General features: G+C 40.5%; 1 protein-coding gene across 2 annotated transcripts in view; it reads left to right on the top strand.

The window, feature by feature from the left end:
- Positions 1-15,889, top strand: part of LRRC3B (leucine rich repeat containing 3B) — a 53,247-nt gene extending 37,358 nt beyond the window's left edge. For both annotated transcript variants that reach the window (XM_033165653.1, XM_033165654.1), the window contains exons 2-3: positions 10,618-10,788; positions 14,629-15,889. In XM_033165653.1, coding sequence (XP_033021544.1) covers positions 14,794-15,570 — 777 coding nt within the window. In that variant the 5' untranslated portion in view covers positions 10,618-10,788; positions 14,629-14,793 and the 3' untranslated portion in view covers positions 15,571-15,889. The remainder of the gene's footprint in view (positions 1-10,617; positions 10,789-14,628) is intronic.
- The last annotated feature ends 550 nt before the right edge of the window (positions 15,890-16,439 follow it).

Genomic DNA, 16,439 nt, shown 5'->3' with positions numbered 1-16,439 from the left:
GTAAAGCGCATTTTAAAAAATATATCCTCTGTCTTCCTTGATATGAGGTGAGCAGTGGTGTGCAAAATTGAAACTTCTGCTTGTGGCAAACATCATCTGGAATTGTTAATTGCAAGAAATCAGCAGGCACTGCACTAGATGATGAAAAGCATAGTAAATTGGGTGCCCTTGCTTATCTGCCTTTCTCTATAAAAAAAAAATGCAGGCTAGGAACGAGAAAGCAAAAGCCTGAAATTCTCTGTTCTCTGACAAAGTGATTGGGCTGCACCAGGGAATGGTAAATCAGCCTAGCTCCAGTTCATGTCAGGTTTGCATACATTCACTCGTTAAACATGTTCTGTTTCAGCTTTAATCTGATTTTTTTTAAAATGCACATTTTAAATAACCCTTATTTTTTAAATGCATTTTCTCTCAAAATACACATCCCTAAACACATTTTGATGTGTTTCTTTAGCAGAGAAATACATCACAATGTTTAGAAACTGTGAAAGCTCGTGAAGAGCCAAGTGCTAATTGTTCATTAGTCCAGAAGGCTAGAATCAGATTTGTTTCTGTTGGAATTGTCAAAAATCAAATTCTTCAAGCACTCCTAGTCTATATGCTGCCCACTGAATGGGGTATAGAAAAGAGATTTCCTGAACCCTTTAGTCCCTTGCACATGTCAACTAGCCTTATTTTACACTATGCAGGAGAAAGCTAGTGTCTAAACAGGAAGAAACTGTACAATGCAGTGGGCAGTTTAGCAAAATACAGTGGTACCTCGGGTTAAAAACTTAATTGAGTCTGGAGGTCCGTTCTTAACCTGAAACTGTTCTTAACCTGAAGCACCACTTTAGCCAGTGGGGCCTCCCGCTGCCGCTGTGCCGCCAGAGCACAATTTCTGTTCTTATCCTGAAGCAAAGTTCTTAACCTGAAGCGTTTATTTCTGGGTTAGCGGAGTCTGTAACCTGAAGCGTATGTAACCTGAGGTACCACTGTAATAGGTTTCTACTGCTTATGTGCTGGTAGGTAAACTTTGGATTAAACACCTTAAATAAAAATAATTTGTCTTCCACAGTCAATAGCATTTCAGGACGTTTTCAAACATTAGAATGGTAGTGGCAGGAGCATAATTTAGGCACATGTGCCACAATAAAATGGCCAGATTCTCTTTTATGTGACTTAAACCCAACTTTGTCAGGTACTTTCTCAAGCAGAACGTGGTGGCCAGCAGCATAGAAGGCATTCGACTTCCTGGAATAGTGCCTCCTGCCTTAACTGAAAATGATTGGCGCCCAGTCCAGTTGCTTCCCGTTCTCAAGTACTGGCTGATGGTCAGAGAACTCCTGGCTGATGCCACAAGTGTCCTGTGCAACTTCAGATTGGTGTGTGTGCCTGTGCACTTCAGCATTTTGCTCCCCAATGGTCTCTCAGACCACTGGGTAATGGAGACAGTGGCCAAGGCTCTGGAGTTTTCATGGGCACCAAGAGGAAAGTTCTAGAAACTCGATGAAGCACAAAAATTTCCTCAAAATCATCAACCACATGTTGGAGACCAGTGGCATAGACCCAGGGCTGTCTTTACCCGGAGGTGCAAGGGGTGCGGTGCACCTGGGCTGCGAATTCTGGGGGAGCCAAATGTATACCTACTGTATACCTGTTCCTCTCGATCGATGGCAGTGAAAAGCAATGGAGCGAAAGTCCCTGCCCCCCTCCTCCGTCACTCTGTAGCGTCAAATATTCCCGACGAGTCAGGAAACAAAAGCAGTTATTTCCTCTGCATCGTTGTTACAGGTGAGCGATCTTCCTCCCCCCAAAAAAGGTCAACAACTTTGGCTTCCCCCCTCCCCAAAAACTTCAACAACTAAAAAAATCTGGGGGCGGCTAAACTAAATTTGGGGGCGCTGGGCGGATCTTTGCACCCCAGCGGCACATATGCTAAAGACGGCCCTGCATAAGCCCACTCCTTCTGAGGCTTTGTGGGGGCTCCTCCTAGACCTAGACCTTCCTCAGCTTAGTTTGAGGTAGAGCATGTGGGGCAAGCAGAAAGTGTGTTTCTTCTGAGCATGTTTGGAGTGTTTATTTTTATAAGTAAAGTAGGTGGCAGCAACTCATAGAACTCATAATCTTCTTCTTTGGCGATCACTCGTAGCCGAGTAAGATTGTCTTCCATGAACACGGTATTAACAGTTACAGGTGGGTAGCTGTGTTGGTCTGCCATAGTCGAAACAAAATAGAAAATTCTTTCTCGTAGCACCTTAGAGACCAACTGAGTTTGTTCCTGGTATGAGCTTTCGTGTGCATGCACACTTCTTCTGAGTCCATAAGTGACTGTGTGGAGGCCAATTCTGGATCCACATGTCCTTCCACAGTGGGGGCATAGGTTTCTGGGTGGGAGTTGATCACGGTGAGGGTTTGCCAAGCGTGCCTTCCTCTTAGCGTGTTTCTCCCTTTCGTCCTGAGTTTGAGCATCTTCAAAGTCCATGACACCTTTGGGTTCAAAATACCCTTATACTGGCAGTGGGGGCCAAGGACATACAAAGGGAGAGGCCAATGGGTGGGCATGCTTCCTGTTCCTCTTAATGCAGGCATCCCCAAAACTCGGCCCTCCAGATGTTTTGGGACTACAATTCCCATAATCCCTGACCACTGGTCCTGTTAGCTAGGGATGATGGGAGTTGTAGTCCCAAAACACCTGGAGGGCCAAGTTTGGGGGTGCCTGTCTTAATGCATGTTAGGAATATGCCATGAAAATAAAGTCTGAACAGAGAGTCTAGAGATTATTATATTCAACATTCATAACCCACATTTCTTGAATTCAGGGTGAGGTCACGACCATGGTATATTTATCTTTAACACCACCACTTCTGTTTTGAAGTGTGTAAGGGAAAGACAGGATAGAAGAAGAAGAAAAGGGAGGCAAAGAAATTGAATGGCAGAAATTCTGAACTTTTAGAAACTGAATAGCAATTAATTTTCAAAAAGTCCTTTTGTGATCTGGAATGCTTTCCTTTATGGCTGTTCATTATTTTTAAAGGCTGTTTCTTATATGAAAATCAGGCTTTCACTTAAATCTACTTATTTTTATTTAATTGGCACTTTGAATGACAATACATGCTGAAGGAAAGAGGCGACCTACTGCCTCCCTCCAATTCTTTAGAATGCGAGAGTTGGGGGGCAGTTACACAGTCAAACAATGAAGTAATATTTACTCAATAATTTTGACCCGAGAGGTGGGAAAGCAGAGTTAAATTCATTTTTAGCATGTCGTGCACCCGTCAGTTGGAGAGTGCTGATTCACTTACACACAGAGTATAATTAAGTAAGTCTTTAATCTGTAATAAGGAGCAATGCATTCAACGACTGTGAAATCATAGCATAATTATGGCTATAAATGTTCATGTGGCTCTCCTTACCATTTTATAATTCCATAATTGTTAAGAGTCAACCGTTCATAGTGTGAGGTCCTTAACTCTATCCGGCCATTAGCCCTTTCAGACGCTATGAAAAACAGTTGTAAGTAAAGAATTTACAGAAGACAACTTGGCAGATCCCCCAGAGTCCACAGGTCTCTTTTCTAAATGTGACTCCTGATACCAGGGGTACCATTAGATAACAGTGGTATTACATAATTTGAAGGTGAGGCTTACTGTTCAATGTTGACATCTCTATTATTCATCGGATCAGTGATCTTTTGAACTTCTTTCTTTCTGCCTAAACTGCTATTCACTTAAAAAAAAAAATTTTTTTTATCCTATTCCATTAGTTTTCCGTCCTTCAAGGTGTTTTGGTCTTTCATTAGGAGTCGATGGCATTCTGTACTTTGCCAGGTGCCACTCAGAACTGAGACACTAGCAAGCTAGCGAGACACTAACATCCCTTTGCACAGCATATGAAGAAGGAGGGTAGAGTGAACCCTTCTTCTTAAAGTGCTAGTTTTCTATGCATTGCATCTTAGTTGTCATTTTGCATTATAGAAGCCAGACTGGCCTCAACCAATGGTCAAACATTTAGTGTTGCCAGTACAGCTGAGTGATGTCTGGTTTTCAGCATCATGCTATCGAACCAGCTGAACATCGCAATATACAGTGGTGCCTTGGTTGCCAAACTTAATCCGTTCCGGGAGTCCCTTTGGCTCCCGGAACCGTTTGAAAACCAAGGTGCGGTTTCCGATTGGCTGCAGGAGCTGCCTGCAACTCAATCGGAAGCCGCATCAGACATTTGACTTCCAAAGAACGTTTGCAAACCAGAAAACTCACTTCTGGGTTTGCAGCGTTTGGGAGCCGATTTGTATGGGAGCCAAGCCGTTTGACAACCAAGGTGCCACTGTACCGATATATCACAAAGTCTGGAATAAGGATGTACAGTAACTACATAGAGGCGAACGGGGCAATGTCCTGGCAACTGTTACTATTTAAAACTGGTAAGTTTCTACTTACCTTTAATATATTAAGACAACTGTTATTTTACAGTACAGCGCAACAAGGGTGGCAGGTGTCATGAGAGAAACGATGACCAGCTTCACAGTTTTCCCACATCAGTTTTTTTGCATAGCATACACACATCGTGATTCACGATCTATCGCCGTGTCGAAAATTATTCAAACTTACGGTATTCTTAACGATGTATCAATACATCGCCCAGCACTACTTGCCAGTAGCTGTGGAACACTCCTCCATTTGAGATTTGAACACTGCAGTCTTCATCGGAGGCCCTTCTTTGGGTTCCCCCTCCACAAGAGGGTGGCAACACAAGAATGGGGACTTTTCCATGGTGGCTCCACATTTATGGAATGCTTTCCCCAGGGAGGCTTACCTGGCACCATCATTATATATCTTTAGGCGCTAAGCAAGTACTTTTCTCTATAACCAGGCCTTGGCCTTTTAGCTATCTGTGGCCTTTTAGAAGTAGGCGGGGTGTTTTTAATGCATTTCTTCCCCCCCCCCCTGGTTTTGATGTATCTGTGGGGGAATTGCGTTGTCTTGTTGGTTGGTTGGTTGTAAGTTGCTTTGGGTTGCCCTGGGCAATATAAAGAGACTAAGAAATACAAAATGAATAATAATAATTCAGCAGGAATCTTTGCTCTCCACCTTCAGGCATCTCTTGAAGACTTTTTTAAAATACCTTCAGGCCTTTAGAGGTGTGTGTCTGTTTGATTAGCCATTTGCCTTAATGATTATCTGCATTTTTATTTTTTTTTAAGTTGTGTCTTTGGTGTAATGTTATAGGAAACCAAATTTACAAGGTTAGGTAGTGGAATTGGCACCTTGATAGCAATTAAAAAGCTGGGTATCTGAAGTTGGAAATTCAGGTTTTGATGAACCTGATTACATGGATTCAGCTTTCCCAAATTATGCCAACCATTAAATAGCCTCTAGTGCTCTTGTTGTACATGAAATAGAGCCCTTTTATTACACTTATGTGTGTGCTCACAGACCATTACAATTCTAATTATTTCTCCCTTGTAAACGGTAGCCGAATAACAACTCAGTAAACATAGTTGTTTTTTCCATTGGTAACAATAAAATACTTAATAGTTCATATTGCTCCTGTTTTTCATAAATGCACTTGATATAGTGGTTCATCTTGCTGTGTACAGAGGTTCCATCTTATGTACTTTTTCTTTAAATATATAATGTTAAATATACTATATGCATATCAGTAGCATTTAAAAAGAAGCTTAGGCTGAACTGTGGGCCACAGTGGGAGAACAGCATGGATACCTTTGATGATACAAAATTAACCATGCAAATGTCCCAAGAGCCAGTCTGATGAGCATTGCAATTTGTGAACTCCCACACTGTGTCTTAAAGGACTATGCATGGGGACAAAGGACTTCTCAGTCACCAGGCAAAGGGCCTTCTTGGTAGTGGCGCCCACCCTGTGGAATGCCTTCCCATCAGATGTCAAAATAAAATAAACAACTATATGACATTTAGAAGACATCTGGAGGCAGCCCTGTTTAGGGAAGTTTTTAATGACTGTTGTTTTAATGTATATTAAATCTTTTTTTGGAAGCCGCCCAGAATGGCTGGGATAACCCAGCCAGATGGGTGGGGTAGAAATAATAAATTGTTGTTGTTGCTGCTGTTGCTGTTGTTATGTGTGTTTCAGCTGTAGTCCACAATATGGAGTGAGCAAGGCCTAAGTATTAAGACACCAAGTATTCCATAGTCTTATGCCTCTTTCCCCATGCAACAAGGGCAGTTCCAGTCAAGTAGCACCGGCAAGTATAGCTCTGTATAGCTCCCTTTGTTTCTGCACCACAGTTTATTGTGCCAGAGCACCAGTGGCCCCGAGCCACCAGCAAGGCCACCACCTCTTGATATTCTTAAAAGACCATGATGAAATAAGAGCTACAAGCAGTTCATGCGGTAGCATGGTGGTAAAACTTGCCACCAAAGAATGGCAAAAGTGAAGGGGATAACTCCCATTCTATAGCACAAGGAATTCAATCTCGGCCGCTGTCCTGATATTATGCTGGTTGGCTCTGCAGCAAGATACAAAAATGCTACAGTCAAACCTTGCTTCCCGAACACCTCCATTTTGGAATGTTTTGGCTCCAGAACGCCGAAAACCCAGAAGTAACTGCTCTGGTTTTCAAACGGCTTCTGATGCTCGTTTTTCGTCATCCCCCCATGACTTTGCAGCCAGCCCATTGATCCTCTGTTTTCAAACTTTTCGGAAGCCAAACGGTCTACCGGAATGGATTAAGTTCGAAAACCAAGGTTCCACTGTACCATTAAGCCCCAGGATAGCCCTTCCTTGGCTTTGCTTCACTGCATAGGCGCTGAATATAGGCACCCCCAATATTTGCGATGAAAGGGCCCCCAAAGTTTTGCGGTGGCCACACACGAGGTGTGGTGATGTCATAGGTGCTCGCCAATGCCACGGGACCCCGGGACCCCTTAATCGCAGGGGCAAGGCAGCAACCCTGCTTGAGTGCATGTCTGCTTCACTGCTTTTCTTGTGTGTGTATGTATTTGCATTTTTATTGTGCACAAACAAACATAAAAATGTACCAGCATTCCAGGAAGGAGGGGCTTCCCTGCTATGAGCACACACTACAGTGCAATACACTTCTGGAATTTACCCTCTTTCGATCGTTAACTGAGGTGTGTGCCTGGGTGGGTGTGTATGAATGAGAATTTACTAGAATGCATCAGTTTAGGTTCTGAATTGTTGGTTTTGAATTCTTCCTGTATTTCTTCCAATTATCTAAGGGTTCCAAGCTGAGACATCAGGCACATAATCCTTTGTAAACCGATTCAAGATTTATTTATTTATTTATTTTTGTATAAATGAAGAACTTGCTTTGCTTTCCCCCCCCCCTCCAAAATACTGCAAAGCACTCCCCAAAGTAGAATGGATTATCTATTTAAAAATTAAATAAATGAATTGGGGGCATGCATTCTCCCCAAGCCTCCATTTTGGTGTTCTTAACTGGTCTCTACGCAGTTTGTATGTGTGTTACCTCTGCTATTAGCTGCTTTCTAACTGGTAATTGGGGACCACATACCATTCTTTTATTATTCCCTTTTCTGAAATTATATCTTCTGTGGTTGTTTGTTTTGCAATTTTGCTTCCTAAGAGGGTATTGGATTTAATTGCATGGCTGTGATTGTTACTAGCTGTTCAGTTCCAGTTATCTCCTGTGGAGATTTGTATGCCAAGGCAGCAATGGTCTCTCTTGTCATCTCCTGCCTTAGACAATGGCTACAAATCTTATAATTGCATCCTTCTAAGTTACATTTTGCCAGGGACTATTACGGTGGCTTGAAATATTGCATTCCTAATTGTACTTGTTGGTGGTTTAGCCTTTCTGCTTTTCTTTAAAATCTCAGAAGTGTTCAAAATTGTGTTTAGATGGTGACTTATCTATGTTCCTATTGCCACACTTCTTAATGATGCAATATATGCAGTGCTTTTTTTTACTTTAAAAAATGTTTAGGGGTACTCTCATTTTCCTACTCATATTGAAATACTGATGTTTTATCTCGCTTGTTGAAACAACTCAGTGGCGTGAAAGGAAGAATGAAGGATAACATCAGAAAGGGTATGGAAAACATCGGAAAGGACTCTGGAAGGCAACGGAAATTCGACGTTGATCAGAACTCCTAAAAAGTTTGAAACATGGGAAGTCCTACAAAAATCAATAATTCGGCAGACTATTTGGACTATTCGATATTTATATGTATAATCTGGAATATTTGATGTGATTTTGAATGGTTTATTATAATTGGAAAATTTAATAAAAATGATTTTTTTAAAAAAGAAATACTGCCCCTCAATGAGGCCAAACTTAGATTCACAAAATGTTTAGGGGTATGCGTACCCCTGCGTCCCCCCAGAAAAAAAGCACTGAATATATGTCTCAAAGATATTATCTGGTCCTGTTTTGTTTTAGAGCATTTGTCTCATTTAGTTCTATTATTTCCTTTAACAACATGATCTGCTCTCATGCCTGCATAGGTTATCTGCATTCAAGTGACTTCTGATGATGTTCTTTAATAGAACAAAACATTCTGATTTAGTTGTCTTAATCACTTTAGCAGTGATACCTTTAACTAGGGATGTAATAAGTAAAAACTTTCTTAATGAATTTTCCCCAATCCCTTAATGTTCTTTCTCTTTTTGCATTTTTCAGTCATGGAGTTACTACATAACAATGTTTTCTCCTTTAATACATACACACAAATATTATTATATTATATTATATTATATTATATTATATTATATTATATTATATTATATTATATTATATTAATGTTTCCACAAAATGCAATTGGTTGCCTTAGCAGGATAGAGCTAAGGGTAGCAGCTTTGTTCAGTTTTAACTCAGAGTTGGTATTTTAGGCTGCATTTCTGTACTTCCTTACCTGCGAGTAAGCCTCCTTGTATTCTGAAGATACACGTAAGAGCTATATTGTAACTGGGTGAGTGTTTGTGGTTGTATTCATGCATGTATTTACGCACAAACACGTACGTGTGTGTGCTAGTTCGCAGAAGAGTTAGTTCCCATCATGTAATGTTCTTCAAGACCCATGTTGGGCAAAAAATTGCAGCATTGCAGGGCACAGGCAAGATAACCCTCGTGGTCCCTTCCAGCTTTACAAATCTACGAACACAAATGTCCGTTGCCATCTGCAGAATGCTCCCTGGGAAAAATATGGCCTAGAACTTTTATAGTGACTCATAGAACTTGTAATATTCTTCAGTTTAGCACCTGTGTTTTCAAGTACAAATTACCCTTTTACCCATTCGTCTCTAAGTAACCTTGCCAATCATACCTCTGCAACTTCCTTGCTGGCCACAGTTGCCAACGTTTTGAAATACATGGTTAAGAAAACAACAGGAGGAACTTTCTCTACAGTGAGGGATTTTTAAAATATAAAACAACACTGTTTTTATCCTGTCAGGATAACTCCTCACTTTGTGTTAAAACAGACCATTCAGGAAGGTACGGGTGCAAGTGTAGAAATGTTTTGTTCAGAGAAGTATATGGCTCCTTGGTTGTGAATTTATGGGTTTATATAGTATTGTGGATTGTTGCTAAATGTAGCAGATGGTGATTAATGGGTTCCCTGTGCATGTTCCCCAGCCAGCTTCTGCTGTTTATAAAGGAACTGATTTGGAAAGACTATGGGGTAATTCAGAATCCCAGATGCTTGGTTACTAAAGGCTTAAAAGGTTTGATGCCTTTGAAATATTGTTTTTCAGTGATGAGAATGATGACTTTGGTAAACTTTTTAAAAGACTTTATAGAAAGCTTTCTTTAAAAGGTTATTGTCAGGATTTAGCTTAGGACATATTCTTGAGATATTCCTGAATTATTAAAACAGAAAATCTTCAAATGTGAAGAATTCATAAGAATCTGGGTCTTACGAATCTTTTGCAAGGAAGTCTTGCAATGAGGTTCAAGATATCTATATACTTTTCCTTTGTTTATCCCCCCCCAAAAAGTATGCCTAAGAGGTGAAATGGGGGTACAAGAGTGAATAAATTATTGTTCTCAGTACAACAAACAACAGTTTTACCTCTGTGTCATTATGTAATACTTAATGTATAAGTGCAAGAATCAAACCATAAGAACTCTCTTTAAAAGTGAACTTACTCCTCACAGAGCTACAGAAATATTTTGCTTCATTGTTGAAAAAATGCAAACGCACATTGTAAATGCACTCTTAGTTTCTTCAGCATTCAACTTGCTATTTTCAGTATCTTTTTCAAGGCTGTTATCTCTTACTATCAAGTTCCGGAAAGCCATTGCCAAAATTTGCATTTCACTTAAGATCCCCACTAGAAACCTCTCATTGCTTAGAGATATCTTATGGACTAGCACCAAAAGTTTTATTCATCAAAATCAGTTTTCATTGCTTGCAATTTGTCTGCAGGAGTATTCATCCTTCCATATTTCCTCACTTTAAAAATACTTAGAACTGTTCCACCCCATCACCACCTTTACCATCATCATTATTAGCAACAGGGATAAGGCACAGTAGATCTTTGTTTGGCTTGATTGCTATGATAAGTTCCATATTATGAAATTAGAAGGAAGAGAAGAATAGTTTTTAAACCTTAAATAAACATTTTTGCGCAACCTTTTCTACAATCATTTTCTTTCTTTTTGTCCCCAAGACCTCTCGCCCATAAGATATGAGATGGCACCATGTGATTCATTCAGCAAGATCTCTTTCTACCTCTTTGTCAGAAAAAAGCAGCACCTTATGAGGATATCATCAGATAGGAGGCTACCTGGCAACCTCCAAGGCTTCTCACCAAAACATCAAAGCTACGATAAGTTGGCAGGTTCTTCAGATTTATTTTATTACACACTACGTCTCTGAATTTCCTCAACCCCAGCTCTAATTTTTGAACAGATTGTTTAGATGGCATAGCAGCTACTTCCCAAAACTCAGAACTCAGGTTTTATATATATATCTATGAGAACCAATAGTTTAAATTCAGCCCCATATGCATACATCACTGTTAATTTTATTTATGTTGTTATTTGTCATATTTGTAAAAATATTTTAGAGCTCAGCTGAGCCAAAACTTTGACGGAGATGAATTTTCAGCTCAAAATGGCCGAGAGGGAGTCATATGGGGAAGTCATAAAAATGGTTTCACACAGTTGCTCCCCCTCACCTTTTCCACTGCCATCACTACCTGGTGGAAAAACAATTGTGCTCCTAATTGGTGCATGCCATTGTCATGAAGCCAGATCTGAGTTAAGGGTAAAAGCAATGCTTCCTGCTCTCTCTGGTGTCTTCTGAGTAGAACTGTAGTAAGAAGTGTGAATGGCACGCTTGTATACTTGTACTTGATTTCTGCTCCCAACCGCTGAAAAGAGTCTCCAACTTTTCAAAAATTCTTTCCATTAGCACCTTAGAGACCAACTGAGTTTGTTCTTGGTATGAGATTTCGTGTGCATGCACACTTCTTCAGATACCATTTCATGCGGCTCAATGTGGTGCCTTCCATAGTTCCAGTTACAGGTGGGTAGCCGTGTTGGTCTGCCATAGTCGAAACAAAATCAAAAATTCTTTCCAGTAGCACCTTAGAGACCAACTGAGTTTGTTCTTGGTATGAGATTTCGTGTGCATGCACACTTCTTCAGATACCATGCACACGAAATCTCATACCAAGAACAAACTCAGTTCTTGGCAGACCAACACGGCTACCCACCTGTAACTCCAACTTTTCAGTCTCAGTCATGGTGGCAACATTTCCCCGATGAAGAAAGGTTGCAACATTTGGGCCTTTCTAGTTTACCAAGAATGCAATTAAGGAGGGGCATGACACAGATGAATACAATTTTGCAGGATGTGGAGGAAGTGGATAGAAACACCCCTCCACACCCCATAATACTACAACTCAGAGCCATCCAGCTAATCTGAATGTTGCAGAATTCAGGTTCGGCAAAAGTAAGTACTGCTTCACACAGTGCATAGTTTAACTACGCAATGTTCTTCCACAAAACGTAGTAATGGCCACCAACTTGGATGGCTTTAAAACAGAATTAGACAGATTTGCAGAGAATAAGGATATTGTTGGCTATGTTCCACCTCTGAATATCAGATTCTGGGAATCACAAGTGGGGAGACCACTGTTGTGGGAAGGTCTTGCTTAAAGGCGTCTGGTTGGCTACTGTGAGAACAGGATTCTGGATCCTGATCCATCAGGCCTTTTCCTATCTTCTTAAGTTGGGTGGTCTGTTTTGGCTGAGCCCTAGCAGTATCTCAGCATCCCTTCAAGGAGCTCAGGGCTGCTTCCTTGTGGTTTTCCTATCTTAGAAAAACCATGTGACATAGGTTGGGATAAGCCAAGATCTATCACGTTTATATCCAGCACTATCCGGTACAGTGGTACCTCGGTTTAAGAACAGCCCTGTTTACAAACTATTCGGTTTACAAACTCCGCAAAACCGGAAGTAGTGTCCCGGTTTGCGAACTTTACCTCGGTCTAAGAATGGAAACTGAATGGCGGAAGGGCACTGGCTGCGGGAGGCCTCATTAGGGAAAGCACGCCTCGGTTTAAGAACGGTTTCGGTTTAAGAACAGACTTCCGGATGGATTAAGTTTGTAAACTGAGGTACCACTGTATTCCATAAAAGCTCTCATGCATTTGTTCCAAACTAGTACTTACGATTCAATATGCAGAAAGCAGAACAAAACCCATTCAATACCGAGATTTCTTTAAGCCCTATTGATGAGATTCTGAAATTTCTGCACCTGAATTCAGATGGACAATCACTAATGTGAGCCCATCTGTGTCTGTATGATAACTTACACCTATGAATTTATATCCATAACATGTACTTCATGAAATTTTGAGACAATGATTACACCACTGAAACGCCCACATGGACCCTTCAGTATTGGAATGAGTTGAGTCCCTCAAGGCAATGGCTTCCTGAAGCATAGAGTCATTCTTTTGTGACATCTAGTTGACTTTAGCACATCAATGTACTTATGCTAGGAAACAATGGAAGCCCAAGGATTACATTCTTGGGGCCAAACTGCATGTGATTTGGAGCTCCATGTTCAGACATCTTGGGAAGATTTGTCTTTTTGCCCAAGCTTTCTCCAACCCATAAAATTGGACTTTTTTTTTTTTACATGTTTTCTCTGAATTTTCATTTTATTTGCTTTTATATTGCTGGTTTACTGGTTTTAGATTATAGGGGTTTGGGGTTTTTTGTGTTTTAATGATATTCTTATTGTTTGCTTGTTTGTTTGCTTGTTTGCTTGTACACCAAAATTCACAATATCTATAGCTAAATTAGGGTTCTTAGAGATTTCTCATATGCTTCTCCCTCACTTTATATCCAGTATACTGCACCCAGTCCTTTAATCAAGAGAACAGATGATGTGTAAATTATCCCTAAATTTAGGAATCAAAATTGAAGATGATTCACACAGCTTACATTCTAGGAATTCAATTAGCGGTAACTTCCCTTTGTGTATAAAATAAGAATAATTTATATGTAAATATAGCTTGGAAGGTGGGCAAATCTCTCAGCTTCTACATAAAAGAAAATGTCTGTATATAAAGAACTTGCTTTGATTTGTAAAACTGGACTGTAGTTCATAATAAAAGGACTATAAAGCAATTGTGTTGCAAAATCTTGTATGTTAACATTTCACTGTCTGCTCTCCTGTTCTGTTCAAATTTAATTAAGGGAGAACTATTTGAATATTTTCATTTTTCTTCAGAGAGTTCAAAGACAAAAATACATTCTTTTGTTTTCATTGTTACACTTAGATACTGTAAAATTGTAGAGAGCTTTTTAATTATTACAGTGGAGTGTATTCCATCATTTCTGTTACAGTGCTAGTGATAATTTAAAATAAAATGTATTATTGTTTAAGATACTTTATTTCCAGTGTCCCTGCAACAAACATGTAGCAAAATTCCTTATCATGCAGGTAGATTGAAACATTCTGTAGGAAACGGAAACTGGGCAAGAAAGCTTGTATTTGTGCCATGAAATCCAGCAATATTTTTGTTTGCCTTGAAAATGAGTGCATTCTTCTTGTAAGACTGTGCCCTCCTTTAAATAGTTTTATTTGAATTGAAAGCTATACGGAATACTTTGTTGCAAGGCCATTAACCACAAAAATGCTTGCCTAATTTGTTACTGCTGCTGGAGACCCACTGTAAATCTTATTAATGTGTCTGCTACTGTAAAAGGAAGAAAGTAATTAAGTTTTATTACTATTGTTCTAGAAAACCTCTGTTTTTAAAAAAGAAAAGGGGGGAAAACAATGTCCCTCAAGAATGGTAATATTAGATGGGATGACGTCTGTTCTCTGAAGGAAATACATAAGAAACTCACATTGGCACTGTGCGTTAATAAAATGGACTACCCCATTGAATTTTTCAATTAACACTATACTCCTATTCATCAAGGATGGGGAACTTACAACTCTTTAGGTGTGTTGGACTCCCATCATGCCTGAACATTGCAGATGATGGGAGTTGGAGTACAGAAACTTCCCTGGGAATAAGTCTTACTGAACCTCATTGGGGCTAACTTCTGAATAGACATGCCAAGGATTGCACAGTAAATTGCATTTGTGCCTTGTTGAAATGAGTGTCTTTTCTAGTCTGATTGGTGGTTGTTCTTTTGTTTTGCTATTCCAGGAATGTTCTTTCGAAAAGAAAACCGACCATGAGGAAGCCCGCGCATTAGCACATTCTTGAGCAACGTCGCCGAAGAGGATGAGATTGGAGTTTTGTGCCTGAGACCCTTTGCCACCACTGTTGGGTAAATGAGAAGTGGTTGTGTGATTATGCTGACATCCCAGCATGCATCTGGTAGACCTGTGGTTAACTCGCTCCCTCTCCATGTGTCTGCTCTTACAAAGCTTTGTCCTCATGATACTGTGCTTTCATTCTGCCAGTATGTGCCCCAAAGGTTGCCTTTGTTCCCATTCTGGAGGTTTGAATGTCAGTTGCAGCAATGCAAACCTCAAGGAAATACCCCGAGATCTCCCTCCTGAAACTGTCTTACTTTACCTGGACTCCAATCAGATCACCTCCATCCCAAACGAAATCTTCAAGGACTTGCACCAGTTGAAAGTCCTCAACTTATCCAAAAACATTATCGAATTCATAGACGAACACTCCTTCAAAGGGGTGGCCGAAACCTTGCAGATGTTGGACTTGTCGGACAACCGGATTAAAAGTGTGCACAAGAACGCGTTCAACAACTTAAAGGCCAGGGCTAGGATTGCAAACAACCCCTGGCACTGTGATTGCACCCTGCAGCAGGTCTTGAGGAGCATGGCCTCCAACCACGAGACGGCCAACAGCATCATCTGTAAGACTTCGGAAATTGACGAACACGCCGGGAGGCCGTTCCTCAACGCTGCCGACGCCGACCTCTGCAACCTCCCTAAAAAGACTACTGATTATGCTATGCTAGTCACCATGTTTGGCTGGTTCACCATGGTGATATCCTACGTCGTTTACTACGTGCGGCAAAATCAAGAGGATGCGCGCAGGCACCTCGAGTACTTGAAATCTCTGCCAAGCAGACAAAAGAAGCCAGAGGAAGCAGATGACATTAGCACTGTCGTATAGTGCCCCGGGTTCAGTGATTGACTACGAGGTGGAAATTGGATGTGCATAGCACGGACGCCAGGTGTTTACTTCTAACATTCGTTGTAAACCTGTAAGACTTTCTCCCCCCCCCCCCAATTAAGCTGAATTATACCACTGTCAAAACTTTCTAACAAAAAAGATTTCTGTTTGGGGTGGTAACAGTACACCTTTATTGTTTCTCTGGTGGTATTCTAAACAAAGTAAAACTAATATGTAAACATTAGTTTAGACCCATTCCACTCTTTAATAATGAAATTTATTTTTTTAATTTAAAACCAAATAAAAGCTTAACTTTGAACCATGTAAATACAGGCTAATTTATTGAACCAAAGTTTGCCTGATGTGCATGTGTGTGTGTGTGTGTGTTAATATGAGAGGGGGAAAGGTGGGGAGGAGGAGTCTAGAATGGCTGTGGTATAGAATTTATTTTATTTATATGAATATTTATAAACCACTAACTCAGGGGTAGGCAACCTGTGGGCTGGATGCGGCCCAATCGCCTTCTCAATCCGGCCCACGGGCGGTCTGGGAATCAGCATGTTTTTACATGAGTAGAATGTGTGCTTTTATTTAAAATGCATCTCTGGGTTATTTGTGGGGCATAGGAATTCGTTCATTCCACCCCCCCCCCCCCAAAAAAAAATATAGTCTGGCCCACCACATGATCTGAGGGACGGTGGACTGGCCCACGGCTGAAAATGGTTGCTGACCTCTGCACTAACTCGTACAAAATATCAAGGCAGTGTACAATAAATAGGATGATTTTCATCCTGAAAAATCCTGCCACTGTTCAGCTTTATCTTAAAATTTCACAGAATTGGGCAAAATCTGTAATGATAAAAGCACAT

This window comes from Lacerta agilis, chromosome 12, assembly GCF_009819535.1.
Source record: "Lacerta agilis isolate rLacAgi1 chromosome 12, rLacAgi1.pri, whole genome shotgun sequence".
In the NCBI taxonomy this organism is placed as follows: Eukaryota; Metazoa; Chordata; class Lepidosauria; order Squamata; family Lacertidae; genus Lacerta; species Lacerta agilis.
Note: the sequence above shows the minus strand (reverse complement) of the source record. Positions and strands in the feature narration are given on the sequence as shown.